The 16302-nt window shown below is 37.4% G+C and overlaps 2 protein-coding genes across 4 annotated transcripts in view; both read right to left on the bottom strand.

The window, feature by feature from the left end:
- Positions 1–16302, bottom strand: part of LOC141337759 (NACHT, LRR and PYD domains-containing protein 3-like) — an 887345-nt gene that overhangs the window by 309078 nt on the left and 561965 nt on the right. The gene's annotated exons all lie outside the window — the stretch shown is intronic.
- LOC141338211 (uncharacterized) overlaps positions 1125–16302 on the bottom strand; it is a 34938-nt gene continuing 19760 nt past the window's right edge. Inside the window, exons 8-9 of the mRNA XM_073843761.1 lie at positions 2180–2226; positions 1125–2096 (exon numbers count right to left, since the gene is read on the bottom strand). Coding sequence (XP_073699862.1) covers positions 1546–2096; positions 2180–2226 — 598 coding nt within the window. The 3' untranslated portion in view covers positions 1125–1545. The remainder of the gene's footprint in view (positions 2097–2179; positions 2227–16302) is intronic.

Raw genomic sequence — 16302 nt, 5'->3', positions numbered from 1 at the left:
TGATTTTCTAAAAAAAAAAAAAAAAAAAAAAAAAAAGTTAGATTTCAAGCAGCAAGTGTGACCCGAAAAATAAAGAGGCTCAGTTTAATTAATTTTGATGGAAATATAGCTCTTAAATTTTTCATAAAACTGAAATACTATCATAAAATATCCTTAAAATGCTAAATAATAATCAAAATATATTATTAATCAAAAATATATTACATTGATTTTCCTAAAAAAAAAAGATTTCAAGCAAGTGTGACCCGAAAATAAAGGATAATGGAAAAATAGCTCATTAATTTTTTTCATAAAACTGAAATACTATCATACATGCTAAATAATAATCAAAATATATTATTAATCAAAAATATATTACATTAATTTTCCTTAAAAAAAAAAAAAAGGTTAGATTTCAAGCAGCAAGTGTGACACGAAAAATAAAGAGGCTCAGTTTAATTAATTTTTATGGAAAAATAGCTCTAAAATTTTTAATAAAACTGAAACACTATGATAAAATATCCTTAAAATGTTAAATAATAATCAAATATATTATTAAACAATAATATATTACATTGATTTTCTTAAAAAAAAAAAACAAAAAAAAAAAACAAAAAAAAAAAAACATTTCAAGCAGCAAGTGTGACCCAAAAATAAAGAGGCTCAGTTTAATTAATTTTGATGGAAATATAGCTCTTAATTTATTCATAAAAATTTAATACTATCATAAAATGTCCTCAAAATTTTAAATAATAATCAAAATATATTATTAATCAAAAATATATAAAATTAATTTTCCAAAAAAATAATAAAAAAAAGTTAGATTTTAAGCACCAAGTGTGACCCGAAAATAAAGGCTCAGTTTAATTAATTTTAATGGAAAAATAGCTCTTAATTTTTTTTAACAGGAATTGAATACTATAATATAAACTTGTTTCTAGCAGTGCTTTTGAATGTTGCTTTCAAACATCTCACAGTAATAATAATAATAATAATAATAATAATAATAAGATCTTAACATTTCCACAAACACTAGTATTAGTATTTGTGTGTATTAGTAATAATAATATATAAAATTAATTTTCAAAAAAAAAAAAAAAAAGTTAGATTTCAAGCAGCAAGTGTGACCCGAAAAATAGAGAGACTCAGTTTAATTAATTTTAATGGAAAAATAGCTCTTAATTTCTTTAACAGGAATTGAATACTATAATATAATCTCCTCAAAATGCTAAATAATAATCAAAATATATTATTAAAATATATAACATTGATTTTCTTGAAGGAAGATGTTAAATGTTTGGTCTTCTGTCAGTTTTGACTGAGAAAGTATCTGTGACTCAAAAATGAAGAGATTCAAAGGAAATGTTTAATGATTAATGTTCAGTTTCACAGACACTTGTTTCTAGCAGTGCTTTTGAATGTTGCTTTCAAACATCTCACAGTAATAATAATAATAATAATAATAATAATAATAATAATATCTTCACATTTCCACAAACACTAGTATTAGTGTGTATTAGTGTGTGATTTTGTGTAATGTGTGTGTGTTACAGAGATGTGTGTTATTCAGTTGTGTTTAATGTCACACAGAGACACTGAAGAGTTTGGATAATAAAGTCTAAATCCAGCGTGTAGTGTGTGAGTGAATGTGTGTGTGAATGTGTGTAAGTGTGTGAGTTTGTGTTTGTCAGAGACGCTGTAGAAGGACAGAGTGCCGTTCGACTCGTTCAGATACACTCCTACTCTCTTACAGGAGCCTGAACCAGCAGATATCTCAGTGCGCTTATTATTGTGCCAGACAGAGAATCCGTGATTAGAGCAGATCAGACTCCAGGAGTTCACATTAGATCCAAACACACTGTCATTACCCCCTCCTTTCCTCTTGATCTCTTTATAAGACACTGATATATGAACATAATCTCCACTCCATTCAGTCTCCCAGTAACAGCGTCCAGTCAGACTCTCAACACTCAGAACCTGATAATTATACCCATCAAATCTGTCTGGATGATCAGGATATGACTGTGGCTCATCCACACATGTCGCCTTTCTGTTGTCGTCAGACAGAGTGAGGTGTTTGTTCGCTGTGTTTGTATCCAGTGTGAGATCACAGGCATCTGAACACAAGACACACATTACAAGAGACACATTTACAACTAAACAACAAACAAGAAAACTGTGAGTCTGTTTGTGGACTTACATTTTTGAGGACCTGATGTGATCCTGAACTCTCCTCCATGATCCACACTAGAAAACACACACAGAGACATTCATCTCATAATAATAATAATAATAATAATAATAATAATAAATAAATAAAATAATAATTATATTAATAATATAATCCACACAGATGAATTCTTGTCCTGCTTTAACTTTTGCACATTCTAGTTTTGTTCTTCTAGTAACATGCCAATAACATGCTAGTAAAGCCTAGCGACTGCATAGCAACCTCCTAGCAACCACATAGCAACAACACCCTAGCAGCCACTCTGGGTATCCTAGCAACAGCTCAGCAACATGTAACATGCTAGTAACTTGCTAATCATGCTAGTAACATGCTAATCATGCTAGTAACATTCTACTAACTTGCTAATCATGCTAGTAACTTGCTAATCATGCTAGTAACATTCTACTAACTTGCTAATCATGCTAGTAACTTGCTAATCATGCTAGTAACATTCTACTAACTTGATAATCATGCTAGTAACTTGCTAATCATGCTAGTAACATTCTACTAACTTGCTAATCATGCTAGTAACTTGCTAATCATGCTAGTAACATGTTACTACCTTGTTAATCATGCTAGTAACATGCTAGTAACATGCTAGTAACCTGCTAATCATGCTAGTAACATTCTACTAACTTGCTAATCATGCTAGTAACATGCTAGTAACATGCTAGTAACCTGCTAATCATGCTAGTAACATTCTACTAACTTGCTAATCATGCTAGTAACATGCTAATCATGCTAGTAACATTCTACTAACTTGCTAATCATGCTAGTAACTTGCTAATCATGCTAGTAACATTCTAATAACTTGCTAATCATGCTAGTAACATTCTACTAACTTGCTAATCATGCTAGTAACATGCTAGTAACCTGCTAATCATGCTAGTAACATGCTAATAACCTGCTAATCATGCTAGTAACATTCTACTAACTTTTTAATCATGCTAGTAACATGCTAGTAACTTGCTAATCATGGTAGTAACATGCTAGTAACCTGCTAATCATGCTAGTAACATTCTACTAACTTTTTAATCATGCTAGTAACATTCTACTAACTTGCTAATCATGCTAGTAAAATGCTAGTAACCTGCTAATCATGCTAGTAACATTCTACTAACTTTTTAATCATGCTAGTAACATGCTAGTAACTTGCTAATCATGGTAGTAACATGCTACTAACTTTATAATAATGCTAGTAACATGCTACTACCTTGCTAATTATGATAGTAACATGCTACTAACTTTATAATAATGCTAGTAACATGCTACTACCTTGCTAATTATGCTAGTAACTAGGGGTGGGAGAAAAAAATCGATGCATCGAGATTCTCTCTTCAACGATTCTGAATCGATTCCTAATATTTCAGAATCGATTCTGAGCTTGTTTTTTTTCTGCATATGGCACGTGTGCGCGCTAGAGATGCGGCTGGCTACAGCGCACAGAATTTGCACTGTGAGACACGTGCGCATAATGCTTGACAGTGTGCTTCCATCCGTCGTGTTTTACTTTAGATATGCGTTCATTTCTGCCGTCTGGAATGCAAGAAACTGTTGCACTGACAGACTCACGTGCGCTTTGTGTTTGTTCGTCCTAAAGCTCGATTGCGGATGCGGTTAAATGCACTTGCATTTTGGAATAGTTTCAAACGAAACTGTACATACAGTCAGTTATGTTTTCAGAGCAGGACCAAACATCTGATATATCGAAATAGATCTGTGCATCATTGGCGTTCCGTCCATATACAGTAAGCTGCTAATGCCCTGCATACTCAGGCGGTCAGAGAGAATGCGTTCACGTGTTAAATAATATAAACATGCTTATAAATGAATCCCTTATTTGAATCTTCTGGGCAAGCAGATTCTCCGCATCTTCCTTGACTCCTCAGAATTGATGCGCATTCTGTTTTGCTGTCATGTGCGTGATTTCATTCGCGGGGTAAGCTGTCCGAGAAGCGCTCGCCCAAGCGGAAAAACGCGCTGTTGCTGCCAGATCCTGATTGCCAAAAATGTATTGTATTTTTGTATATTATATATAATATGTATATTTTCATAATTTCTCAACAATTCAAAAGTTTAAAGTACACAGAAAAAAATTGCCTATATAAAATGTATATATATTTTTTAAAATAATAATAAACAGGAAAAAGAGGAAATATTAAAATATGATTTCGTCTCTGATTTTATTGGTGTCTAAATAATGTAAAGATATTATTATTTTTGGTATTACTGGTGGTTTTAGCACTCAGCATACCTGGTAAATAAAAGTGTCACCTCAACTATTGTCTGTAAACTTTCGGATACCTGAAGAAAACTTATTTTAAATAAGTAATTGTTTTAAAAAGTACCTTGCTTACATAATTTAAAAAATAAAGTAAAGTTGGCCCAAATTAAATTTGATATAAAACAAATATGAAAATGTAGCCATGTGCAGTACTATTGAAAACTGAGAATGTGTTCATCGTGATATTTAGTTGTTAATGAAAACTGAATCTTGAAATCAGTGAAGGTTGACACACCTACTTTTACAGAGATTCCAACTATAAACAAAAAACATAGAAACTGAAATTTTACATGTTTTTAAAATTGTAAAGTTGTATTTGCACAGCAGAAGAATTAATTGGGGAAAAAATGTAGATCAAGAATCGTTTTGGAATCGGATCGTGACATGCTACTAACTTGCTAATCATGCTAGTAACATACTACTAACTTTGTAATAATGCTAGTAACATGCTACTAACTTTGTAATAATGCTAGTAACATGCTACTAACTTTGTAATAATGCTAGTAACATGCTACTAACTTTGTAATAATGCTAGTAACATGCTACTAACTTTGTAATAATGCTAGTAACATGCTACTAACTTACTAATCATGCTTACAACATGCTAGGAACTTGTTAATCATGCTAGTAACAATCTTCTGAAATATGCTAGTGACATGGAAAAGTGTTCACATCATGCTAATAGACAGTAACACACACAGATAAACATTCAGGAGCACACAAACTTGTTGTGCACAACTATTATTTTATTAATAACATACTGTCACTACTTAATAGTTACATTATATTTCTTAGAAAAGACAACGTCACTGTTTTTAAAGTAATTAAAGGGATATTTCACCCAATAATAAAAATTGGCTGTTATTTTACTCACACTCAGGTCATCCAAGATGTAAGTGAATTTTCTCTTCAGTAAAACAGTAAAGAAGATTTTTAGCTGAAACCTTTATAAGGTTTGGTCTGCAGACTTGCACCTGCGCTTCCTCTGCAATTGACGTCACAATCGTCACTTGCATGGAGTGGTTGTAGATATGATGTCAGAACCCAGAAGACTAATTCACTGCTGGTTCCTTCAATATTTTTCTTTATAATGGTGTTTTTCAATTTGAAAAGTTTACATCCCCCTTTCAGAATCTTACAAATGTTAATTATTTTAACAAAATAAGAGGGATCATACAAAATGCATGTTTTTTTTTTTTTTTTTTTTTTTTTAGTACTGACCTGGATAAGATATTTCACGTAAAGGATGTATACATATAGTCCACAAGAGAAAATAATAGTTGAATTTATAAAAACAACCCTGTTCAAAAGTTTACATCCCCTTGATTCTTAATACTGTGTTGTTACCTGAATAATCCAGTTTTGTTTTTGTTTTTTTAGCAACACTTCCCAAGTACCTTAGCAACCACATAACATAATCCTTGCAACCCAGAGCCGTTTAGAAACAGAGTTGCGACACTCCCATAGGCTTCCATAGGAACTGAGGAATGTGGAAGTAAAGTGTGTCATGGAGCGGCCAATAGTTCCAAACAACCAATAGTTCCTGCATTGAAACCCATTCATTTCAGCGCTTCTCAAGCACAGTCGCTGGTAAATTGAAGAAATTGCATAATTGTTTTACATTTTAATCACATTTATTTGAATGAAATATAGCATTTGTTTCAGTAAATTATCGATCGACCAAGAGAGAGTGTGAAGGCAAGAGAGATGACAGTTGTCTGTGTGTGTGTGTGTGTGTGTGTGTGTGTGTGTGTGTGTGTGTGTGTGTGTATATGTGCATACAGGGATGTACTGGCCATCGGGAGCACCGGGACATTCCCGGTGGGCCGGTGGAGTAGTGGGCCGATCGCCAAAGAGAGAGACGGCACTATTTTACATTACAGTGCATTCGAAACTGCAAAAAGCAAACAACCCAAAAGTGTATTTTTTAATAAGTGCCATTTTGCGCTCTCGTGAATCATCTCATGACTAAGTGTAGACGCCATGTAAATACAAGATTCTTTGTGTAGTTTATAGAGCTTTATTAATTATAACGGAACTTTGTGAGATCTCTATGAACTAAGATTGGTGACGCTTTTAGTCATAATAAAGGGAGCGCGCTTTGCACTTTCCAGGCTATAATCCATTCAGAATTTGTATGAAACTTTTGTTTTTCGGACACATACATGCTACTATGTTTTGGGAATGACATCTGCATATTTATGCTGGGTTCATTCTCGAAGTAGTGGTGAAGCAATGGACGGGACAAAAATATATTTTTCCTCCTTTTTTTAACCAACAGCGCCAAGCGGAAGACTGATCATTGTCTGTTTGATCAGTTTGCCCTCTCAAATCATCACGACTTGTCTAAAATAAATTCTATAGATATAAAACAGTTAAAGTATAAAACAATGTTAGTTTAAACGTTAAAGTACAATGTTTGTGCAGAAATTGGAAGCTAAAGCCGCTTTGCAGGACATCAAGGCGCCAGCGCAACCACTTGCATTATTTTCAGTGGAAGCAATTTAAAATTATCCATAATTTTTGCTCACAAAGTTACGAGTAATCAAAAAGCGTTACAGTGTTTTTATAAAATAAAACAAAAATTATGCGGTTTCTTCCGTCTCGTTCTTGAACAGGAGCGCTTAACAAAAATAAAGGGAAATATATGCCTCACAGACATGATAAATATATCTATAGAAAGCTTTAAATTATTACTTAACAAAATAAAACAAATCGAAAACAAAAGCTCTTTCATTATGTAATCCGTAAAGATTAATTTCTCTCTAAAGGCGCGTCCAAAAAAAAAAAAAAAAGGTCTTTGCGACACTGACTCAGAATACACTAGTTTATTAATAAATAATTCAGATTTGTCCTTACTCTTGCCCAGACACATTTATTGTTATTTACTTTTGCCGGTGCTTTGTGGCAAGTTTCAGCCTATTGCTTGTGCTTGAACGCGAATCTTTTCCAGCATAGTTCTAATTAATTTTAATTTAAGTAAAATATTAATTCAATAAGAGCCTGATTAAAGATCAATATCAGTGTCTAAAATAAGATGTGTTGGTGAAAAAATTCATAAGGGGTGATTTTTATGCTCATGTGATATACATTTATGTGTTAAGGGATGTACACAGAGAAGCTCTCTTTCTCTAGTCCCTTTGTGCCAAATGAGTAAGGAAGGGTCTGAGGGCCTCATGAGACCATAGGCTGACCTTAGGGGTCAGGAGGGGGAGGCTTAAGACAATGGCAGAGAGTGTTTGGGGTAAATAGTGTATAGAGATGTCTTTCTTCTGTCTATCCCATGTGAGAGTATCAGCAGGTTTTCAATTTGTGACCTTGGGTGTGTGAAGAGGTATAAAGCGCAGCAAATCCCTCCCTCCTGCATCACACTCATGCAGCAAACCTGTGTTTCTGTACGACTGTTGATCTTCTTTGCAAAGAATAAACCTTTTTATTAACTATTACTTAAGTTTGTCTTTATTACCGAGGTCTCAAGGGAAATTTCCTCGACAAACTTGGCGTCAGAAGTATGGGATTTCATGGCTGTGTCTTCTGACCTGACAGCGGAACGGTGACCGTAATCCTGAACAATAGATGTTCAGCCCTAACCCCGACTAGGATTAAGGGAGACAGGGGCCGTCCCGCCGAGGGCCGGAGGAGCACCACTGGAATCATCAAACGAACCAAATCAAGCCTCCAAAACTGAGACTCTCGGGTAAGAGACAGACTTGATTATTTTCTTTTTGGGGGAAAAAGGTAAATTGAAAGTAAATAGGTAAATTTGGAAAAAGGGGACGAACCATACTGACAATTGACAAAATCTACGCGCGAGAGACGTACCAGAGGGTACTGATCGCAACCACGCAGTGGAAGTCTGCGGGGGGTAGATTTGGAAGTGGGAAAGCTTCGACCTCTCCAATCTTGGGTGAAAGATTGGTCCTGTTGGAGACGTCTGACAGGGTATAGGGCGCGCCCGGCTAGGGAAAAAGGTACACTTTGGAAAAAGTGGTCAAGCGTCAGTATGGGGAAATCTCAGAGCAAAATTGAGAAATATGATACGCCGACATTTAGGCAAATGAGAAAGTCGGTGGGTGAAAAGTGTATTTTGGACATAGAAAAACTGATTATGTATCATGAGTTTCCTAGGGAGGGAACCTTGAGTGTTGTGAAGCTGAAAGCAGTGAAAGAGTCAGTTAGGGAGGGCAGTGAGGTGCCAAAGAAATGTTGTAAGAGGCATGTGTGTAAGGAATGTGAGGAGACGGTGAATTGTTGGCTTAGGGAGGCAGAGAGAAGAGAAAGAAGAGTTTTACAGAAAGCAATGAGGGGGAAAGAAACGAAAATGGAAAAAATGCAGTCAATAATAGGAGATAGTGGGATTGTGATTGATGAAATGTTGAAGGAATTAAAAGTGAGTGAAGAGGAAATTAGGAAATTAAAAGAAGGAAAAACATTTGCATTAATCACAAGTACTGATATGTCTGATGTTTCTGTCTTTAAACATGTTCCACCGCCGTACAATGTTCATCACTACCCTGTGGCCGAGCTGCGTGCTTGGAAAGTTGATCCCGACCTCGACTGCTCCCCTCCGAAACACCCTACAGCACCGCAAGAAGAATTCAGCCCGACGATGATGGAGCTAAGGAGACTTTTGCTGTCAAAGCTGGGGCTGACGAACTGGTACAAGATCAGGGGCAGAGTGCCAGAGGACGATTACAGAAGGAAGAGCAGCGACTGGGATGATCCCGCAAATTATGAATACCGGAGAGCTGTGGACAGGGTCGTTGACACGATCAAAGACACGTTTCCGATGCGAATCGACATGTCCAGAGTCAGCCGATGCCAGCAGGAGAAAGATGAAAGGGTCGATGAGTACTACTGCCGCCTGCACGAGGCATTCAACCAATTCTCAGGTCTGACGGAACCGGCGGACAGAGGTCAAGAGCCGGGGAGATGGGAGAGTCATTTGAGAAATGCCTTCCTGGACGGACTGAGACCGGACATTGCGGAAAAGGTAAAAATTTCCTGCATTGAGTTCAGAGAAGTAAGATTGGCCACAGTTTTGATTCACGCGCGACACACTGATAAGCTGCAGAGAAAGAAGCGTGAGAAGAAACAGGCCAGAATGGACAGAGATCTAAAGCTGAGTTTGGCGAAGATAGCCACAGGTGCGCGAAGAGAGAACCGCAAAGGCTGGGGCAGAGGGAAAAAGAAGAAGGACCCAGCGAAACCTCAGCGCAAGTGGAGCTGCTGGATATGTGAGACCGACGACCATGACTTCAGAGGCTGCTCCAAATGCCGTGCATGCAAAACAGGATGGACATTGGGCTGAGATTTGCCCCAAAGCGAAGAAGCAAGAGGAAAAATGGATCGGACTGATGCCAGGAGGGGAACGGGGAGCAGGAGGGGGAGGAGGAGACGAGCGAGCGGCCACAAGTAAAGGGAAGTGAATATAAATCAATTACACACACATACGCATACGCATACAAATACACTGATGTACTGACTGCTCTTTGCAATGAAGAAAAAGCTTGCTTTCCTGTGTCTGTGTCTGAAATGAATGATGATGCTGTTGAAAAGCAGTATGCTATGTATAAGTCTGAGGCGTTTAAAGAAATGCCGAAATATTCACTGATAGTTCAGGGAAAACGAATTGAATTTTTAGCTGATTCAGGGGCTAGAAGGTCAACCGTGCGACTATGTGACTTACCATGTGTACCAGAGCTAACAGATCATGTTTCTGGATCTCTCTGTGCGTCAGGACGTACAATATTTGAGAGATTTACAGAACCATTAATTTGCGAAACAGAAACAGGAAGGGTGCTAAAACATGCATTCTTGCTTTCAAAAACTTGTCCCGTACCCATTTTAGGACGAGATCTGATGTGCAAACTAAATTTGAGGCTCATTGTTGATCTCACGGGTGTCAGATGTGTGGAAGGAGATGAGCAATGGAGCTGTTTGCACGAAGAGTCTCAATGGGCTTACGAATGGCACATCATAAATCATGATTGGGCTACAGTGATGTGCGAAAAAGCTAGGGAATGTGTAACATGCTCTGAGGCAGAAATAATGGCACCTGATGATTTGCATTGTACGTCACATGTCGTAGTGGAAAGGGATGAAAACTATGAAAAAGATTGGTTTGAGCAGACTTGTGCAGAGACTCTGAGTTTTTGACAAAATGTTTTGGCGAAAGGATGTGTGTGCGTTGGCAGCATGCCTTTCAGAGGCGCAGTCTAAACAATGTACAGAGCAGACAGTTCCACATTTGTCGTTAGCGAAGGCTGAAGGACAGGCTTGGGCAGAGGTTGGTTTGTTTATAAAACAATGTGTCGATAGTTTAGACTGGAGAGAAATAGACTCAGGATTGAAACACAGTGAGACTTTGAAAGCATTTATGATGACAGTTGAATGCAAAATTGAGGTTGAAAGAATTATAAGACCAATTCTAAATGACAAAACTGACTGGGAGAATCAGTGCATGGTAAATGTTGAGCCCTCAGATATTCATTCAGCACTGGCAGAGGTACCATCACATGTATGGGCCAAACACAAATATGATGTGGGGTTAATTAAAGGATGTGAACCACGTGTAATCACTCCAAAATCTGATTACAGGCCGTGTCAACATCAATATCCACTAAGAAAAGAGGCAATTGAGGGAATAAGTCCAGTGTTTGAATCCTTACTGAAGGAGGGGGTGATAATTCCATGGGATGATTCGCCAGTTAGAACTCCAATTTTTCCAGTGAAAATAAATAAGAGACAAAGGTCAGCCGGCCGAATGGAGGTTTGTACAGGATTTACAGGCAGTAAACGCAGCGACAATAAAGAGAGCTCCTTTGGTGCCTAATCCTTATACAATCCTTTCTCAGATACCGGCTGATGCAAACTTCTTTTCAGTGATTGATTTGGCTAATGCATTTTTCAGTGTGCCAGTGGCAAAAGAGAGCCAATACTGGTTTGCATTTGAATTTAATGGCAAAGGCTATTGCTTTCAACAGTTAGCTCGAAATTTTGCCGAATCGCCAACTAAATTCAACGAAGCGCTGAAAAGAAGTTTGGAACCGCTTAAATTATCAGAGGGTATTGTTTTATTGCAGTATATTGATGATATTTTTTGTGTTCTCTAGACGAAGCTACCTGCGTAGCAGACTCTGTGACCCTCCTGAAACATTTGGCTGAGGAGGGCCACAAAGTCAGCCTGTCAAAAATTGCAATTTGCAAAACAACAGGTAACATTTTTGGGACATGTCATAACACCAAATTGTAAAATCTCTGTCTGACAAGCGTGTTGAAGGTATAAAGAATGTACCAAAACCGATCACAAAAAAACAAATGTTGTCATTTTTGGGAATGTGTTCGTATTGCAGAACGTTCATCCCCAATTATGCAATTCTGGAACAACCCCTAAGAAGCCTAACAGTAGGAAAAGGGGCTAAAATCCACCGACAAAATTGAGTGGACAAATTGTCAACATGAAAATTGAGTTAACTCAAGCGCCTGCTTTGGGCCTTCCAAATGGTGATCGGCCGTTTGTGCAGATAGTAGATGAGAAAAATGGGTTTAGGATTTCTGTTTTATTGCAGTTTCATGGAGACAGACTGTGACCTGTGGCCTATTTTTTCCAATCAAGCTAGAACCAGTAGTAGCAGGCCTGCCTTGCTGTCTGAAGGCAGTGGCATCTGCTGAGAAGGCCTTGATGATGTCTAGAGATTTCTTAGGGTGCCCTGACCTGACATTGATTGTCTGGCACACAGTGTCCATGATTCTGCATGAACAGAAAACATTGCATATATTGACGGCTCGGTGGTCGTGATACCACACTATCTTGCTCGATATTTCGAGAATAGCGTTAAACGTTGCACAACCTTGAATCCTGCCACCCTCCTTCGGACAGAGGAGGATGGGGAGGAACAACTGTTGTCTGACTGCGCTTGATCAAGTGAGTACGCCACATGCAGATCTTTCTGACGTACAACTTGAAACTGAAAGTGTCCTCTTTGTGGATGGTTCAGCGTTCAGAGATCCACAAACAGGTCAGAACAAAGTTGACTATTCTGTGATGACTGAATTTGAAATTGTGACATTTGGCTCGTTGCCATCACACTATTTAGCACAAGCAGCAGAGCTTGTGACTCTAACAGAAGCGTGAAAACTCAGGACGAATAAGTGTGTTACACTTTGAGTTTTTTCAAGATTTTAAAATTTAGATGGGCGCCCAATAGTTCATAATCTCCATTTTGGCAGCTTTATTAGAGATTTTTTTTTAGGGAAAGGATAGCCATTTGCAAATGTGCGGCTCACCCTAACCAGAAAAGACTCTGTTTCTCTAGGGAATGCAAGGACAGCGGCCTCACAGCCGACAGACAAACAGGAGTGCACCCTCTTATCTGAAACTCTCTCCAAAACTAATGAAAACATTTTTTCATCTTTACAGGCCATGCAGACTTTTGCGACAGCGAGGGAAAAGGAGCTCTGAAGGCGGGGCGCCTGTAAAATGACTGAGGGGATTTGGAGTAGCGTGGATGGCAGACCTTGTTTACCTAAAATAATTCTTTTTTACGTTATTGTCGTTTGACACATGGGTTAGACCATGTGTAAAAAGGGGGAATAGTGACACAAATGAAAGAATTGTGGTTTATAAAGGGGTTAACAACTGAAATTTGTGGATTTTTTTTATAATTTGCAACACACATTACGTGGCAAAAGAGCAGTAGCAGTAGAAGAGGCTCAGACAATGCCACACATTTTGTTAATGAGGCAATAAAACAAAATGGGCAAAATTTGTGAGGAAACTGGACTTACATGGATTAAGTTGCTTTGCAATTGTTCTCATGTACATGAGAATGAGAAAGCGGGTAAGATCAAATTTGAGCCCGTATGAAATTTTGTTCGGCAGACCACCATACGTGGGCTTAGAGGGGGGAAACAACTGCTGCCATCAACAGGATCGTGTGAGCATGACATGTTAGGTTATTGCAAAGAAATGTCTTCTCTGTTGTCTAATATTTGTGTACAGGTGAAAGCTGCCCAAGGAAAGGTTGCTGAAAGTTCCTTGCACAACATCAAACCCGGTGATTTCGTGGGATTTCATGGGGGATGAGATCTGAGGAATGAGTGAAAGGTGGCTGGGCCCATTCAATGTGTTCCTAACTACACACACAGCTGTGAAGGTAGCTGACGTGAGAACCACGTGAATTCATGCTAGCCACTGAAAAAGGTCCCATCTACATCCTGGGAGGAGGAGCGGATGGAGTAAAGAGATTTGAGGCAGACTACAGCGACAAAATTACAAATATTGTGGCGCACATGAGAAGGGCCGTAAAAGAGCCCGAAAAAACAGATTCCATACAAGCAGAAAGGTGGACCAGCCTCGGAGGAGGTTGGGCGTATTGGCTGTGTACAACTGTACTGCCGATGTTTGGGGCTGGTCTTTTTACTTCTGATGTGTCTACCATGTATTTTGCAATTGGTTTCCAGCTCAGTACAGAGACTGGTGACATCTAGCGTTTCACCAAAGGTGGTGATTGATAATGTGGTGATGGGTTTTGATTTGGAGAAACCAATCAGTGACACTGATGATAGCAGTAGTGGAACTTACAGTGAAATGAATTAAGACAGGATGAAACGACGAAGGTTTTAAGCAGGTCATTTGTCCGTGTTACGAGACAATGCAACAAGACGAAGGGATTGACTGTCTTTATGTCTGTGACTGTAATGTGTGGCTTGCTTTCGAAAGGGGGAAGAACCCCAAAACAAAAAAGCCTTTGCATATTTAAGTTTTTTCCAACTTAAGAGAATGATCATTTATATGAAAATCAGAGATGAAGAATATAAATGTGATGTAACAATTTGAGTTTTGCTATATTTTCATTATGAGTTTTAGAAATGTATTACATGTATTAGAAAGATGTAACCATAGAAAACATATAACCAGTAGTAGTGAAGTTTTTTTGAGTTTCATATGAATAACATTTCTATTTTGGGATCTGAGAGGTGACTGAGGGTCTGACCCATGTCAGGAATGCAATAACAGTGTTTATTCGTTTAGCCCGGCATCCAGAGAACAAATGTGAAGTTGTGAAAATATGTTTAATTACTAGTGTTTGTTTAAGAGTGTATTAATGAATTTTTCCTTTTTTTTTGATGATTGGTAATCAGTAAATGATTTAAAGGGGGAAATTGTTGGTGAAAAAATTCATAAGGGGTGATTTTTATGCTCATGTGATATACATTTATGTGTTAAGGGATGTACACAGAGAAGCTCTCTTTCTCTAGTCCCTTTGTGCCAAATGAGTAAGGAAGGGTCTGAGGGCCTCATGAGACCATAGGCTGACCTTAGGGGTCAGGAGGGGGAGGCTTAAGACAATGGCAGAGAGTGTTTGGGGTAAATAGTGTATAGAGATGTCTTTCTTCTGTCTATCCCATGTGAGAGTATCAGCAGGTTTTCAATTTGTGACCTTGGGTGTGTGAAGAGGTATAAAGCGCAGCAAATCCCTCCCTCCTGCATCACACTCATGCAGCAAACCTGTGTTTCTGTACGACTGTTGATCTTCTTTGCAAAGAATAAACCTTTTTATTAACTATTACTTAAGTTTGTCTTTATTACCGAGGTCTCAAGGGAAATTTCCTCGACAGATGTTTGTTTCACTGTTTACAAATGTGACCCTGGACCACAAAACCAGTCTTAAGTCGCTGGGGTATATTTGTAGCAATAGCCAAAAATACATTGTATGGGTCAAAATTATTGATTTTTCTTTTATGTCAAAAATCATTAGGAAATTAAGTAAAGATCATGTTACATTAAGATTTTTTGTAAAATTCCTACTGTAAACCTATCAAAATGTAATTTTTGATTAGTAATATGCATTGTTAAGAACTTAATTTGGACAACTTTAAAGGTGATTTTCTCAGTATTTTGATTATTTTGCACCCTCAGATTCCTGATTTTCAAATAGATGTATCTCAGACAAATATTGTCCTATCCTAACAAACTATACATCAATAGAAAGCTTATTTATTGAGCTTTCATATGATGTATATATCTCAGTTTTGTAAAATTTAACCTTATGACTGGTTTTGTGGTCCAGGGTCACAAATATTAAAGTACTGATATTTTACCCCAAAATGAAAATTGTCATAATCTACTCACTATCACTTAATTCTGTGGAACATAAAAGAAGATAATTTGATAAATTCAGTAATGTATGTCTATACAGTAGAAATTATAACCAGATATGTTTGGTTACATTCTACAAAATATCTTTTGTGTTTCACAGAAGAAAGTAAGTCGAACAGTTTTGGAACGAGAAAATTATTTTTTATTACAGAAAGATTTTTTTTTACAGAATTTATTAGCAATAAATTTTTAAGTTTATAAATTTGAATTCTGCAGTATATAGGACAAATGGTTCCGCAATATATATTGTTGTTGTTGTTGTTTCTGTTGCCTGTCGAATATACTAAAGTAATTATTTCCAAATTTCGCCATTCAATAATAATACTCTAATAAACCGTAATCCTGTCTTGACTGACAACGCAATTCGCCACGCGGACGCTCCACCCATCCGCGCGTCCGCCAAAAGAATGCAAGACTCGAGAATAGAGCGCCCAAGTGGAGCAGAGGGTCGAAACTGTACTGTTTAGTACTTCATTTACAGGTCAGATACATCTGTAAATAGACTATTGTAGTTTTGTTTTCTTAGTTAAGCATTAAACTGCTTGCAAATATTATCAATAGCAGCCAGTTTGCTGCAAAATTAACAAAATGGCATAATTTTGTAAAGAGTAGGAATTTAGCATACAAATATTCACATTGTTTTAT

The sequence above is a fragment of the Garra rufa genome, chromosome 1 (genome assembly GCF_049309525.1).
Source record: "Garra rufa chromosome 1, GarRuf1.0, whole genome shotgun sequence".
Lineage (NCBI taxonomy): Eukaryota > Metazoa > Chordata > Actinopteri > Cypriniformes > Cyprinidae > Garra > Garra rufa.
The sequence above is the reverse complement of the archived record's forward strand: the minus strand, read 5'-3'. Positions and strand labels throughout refer to the sequence as shown.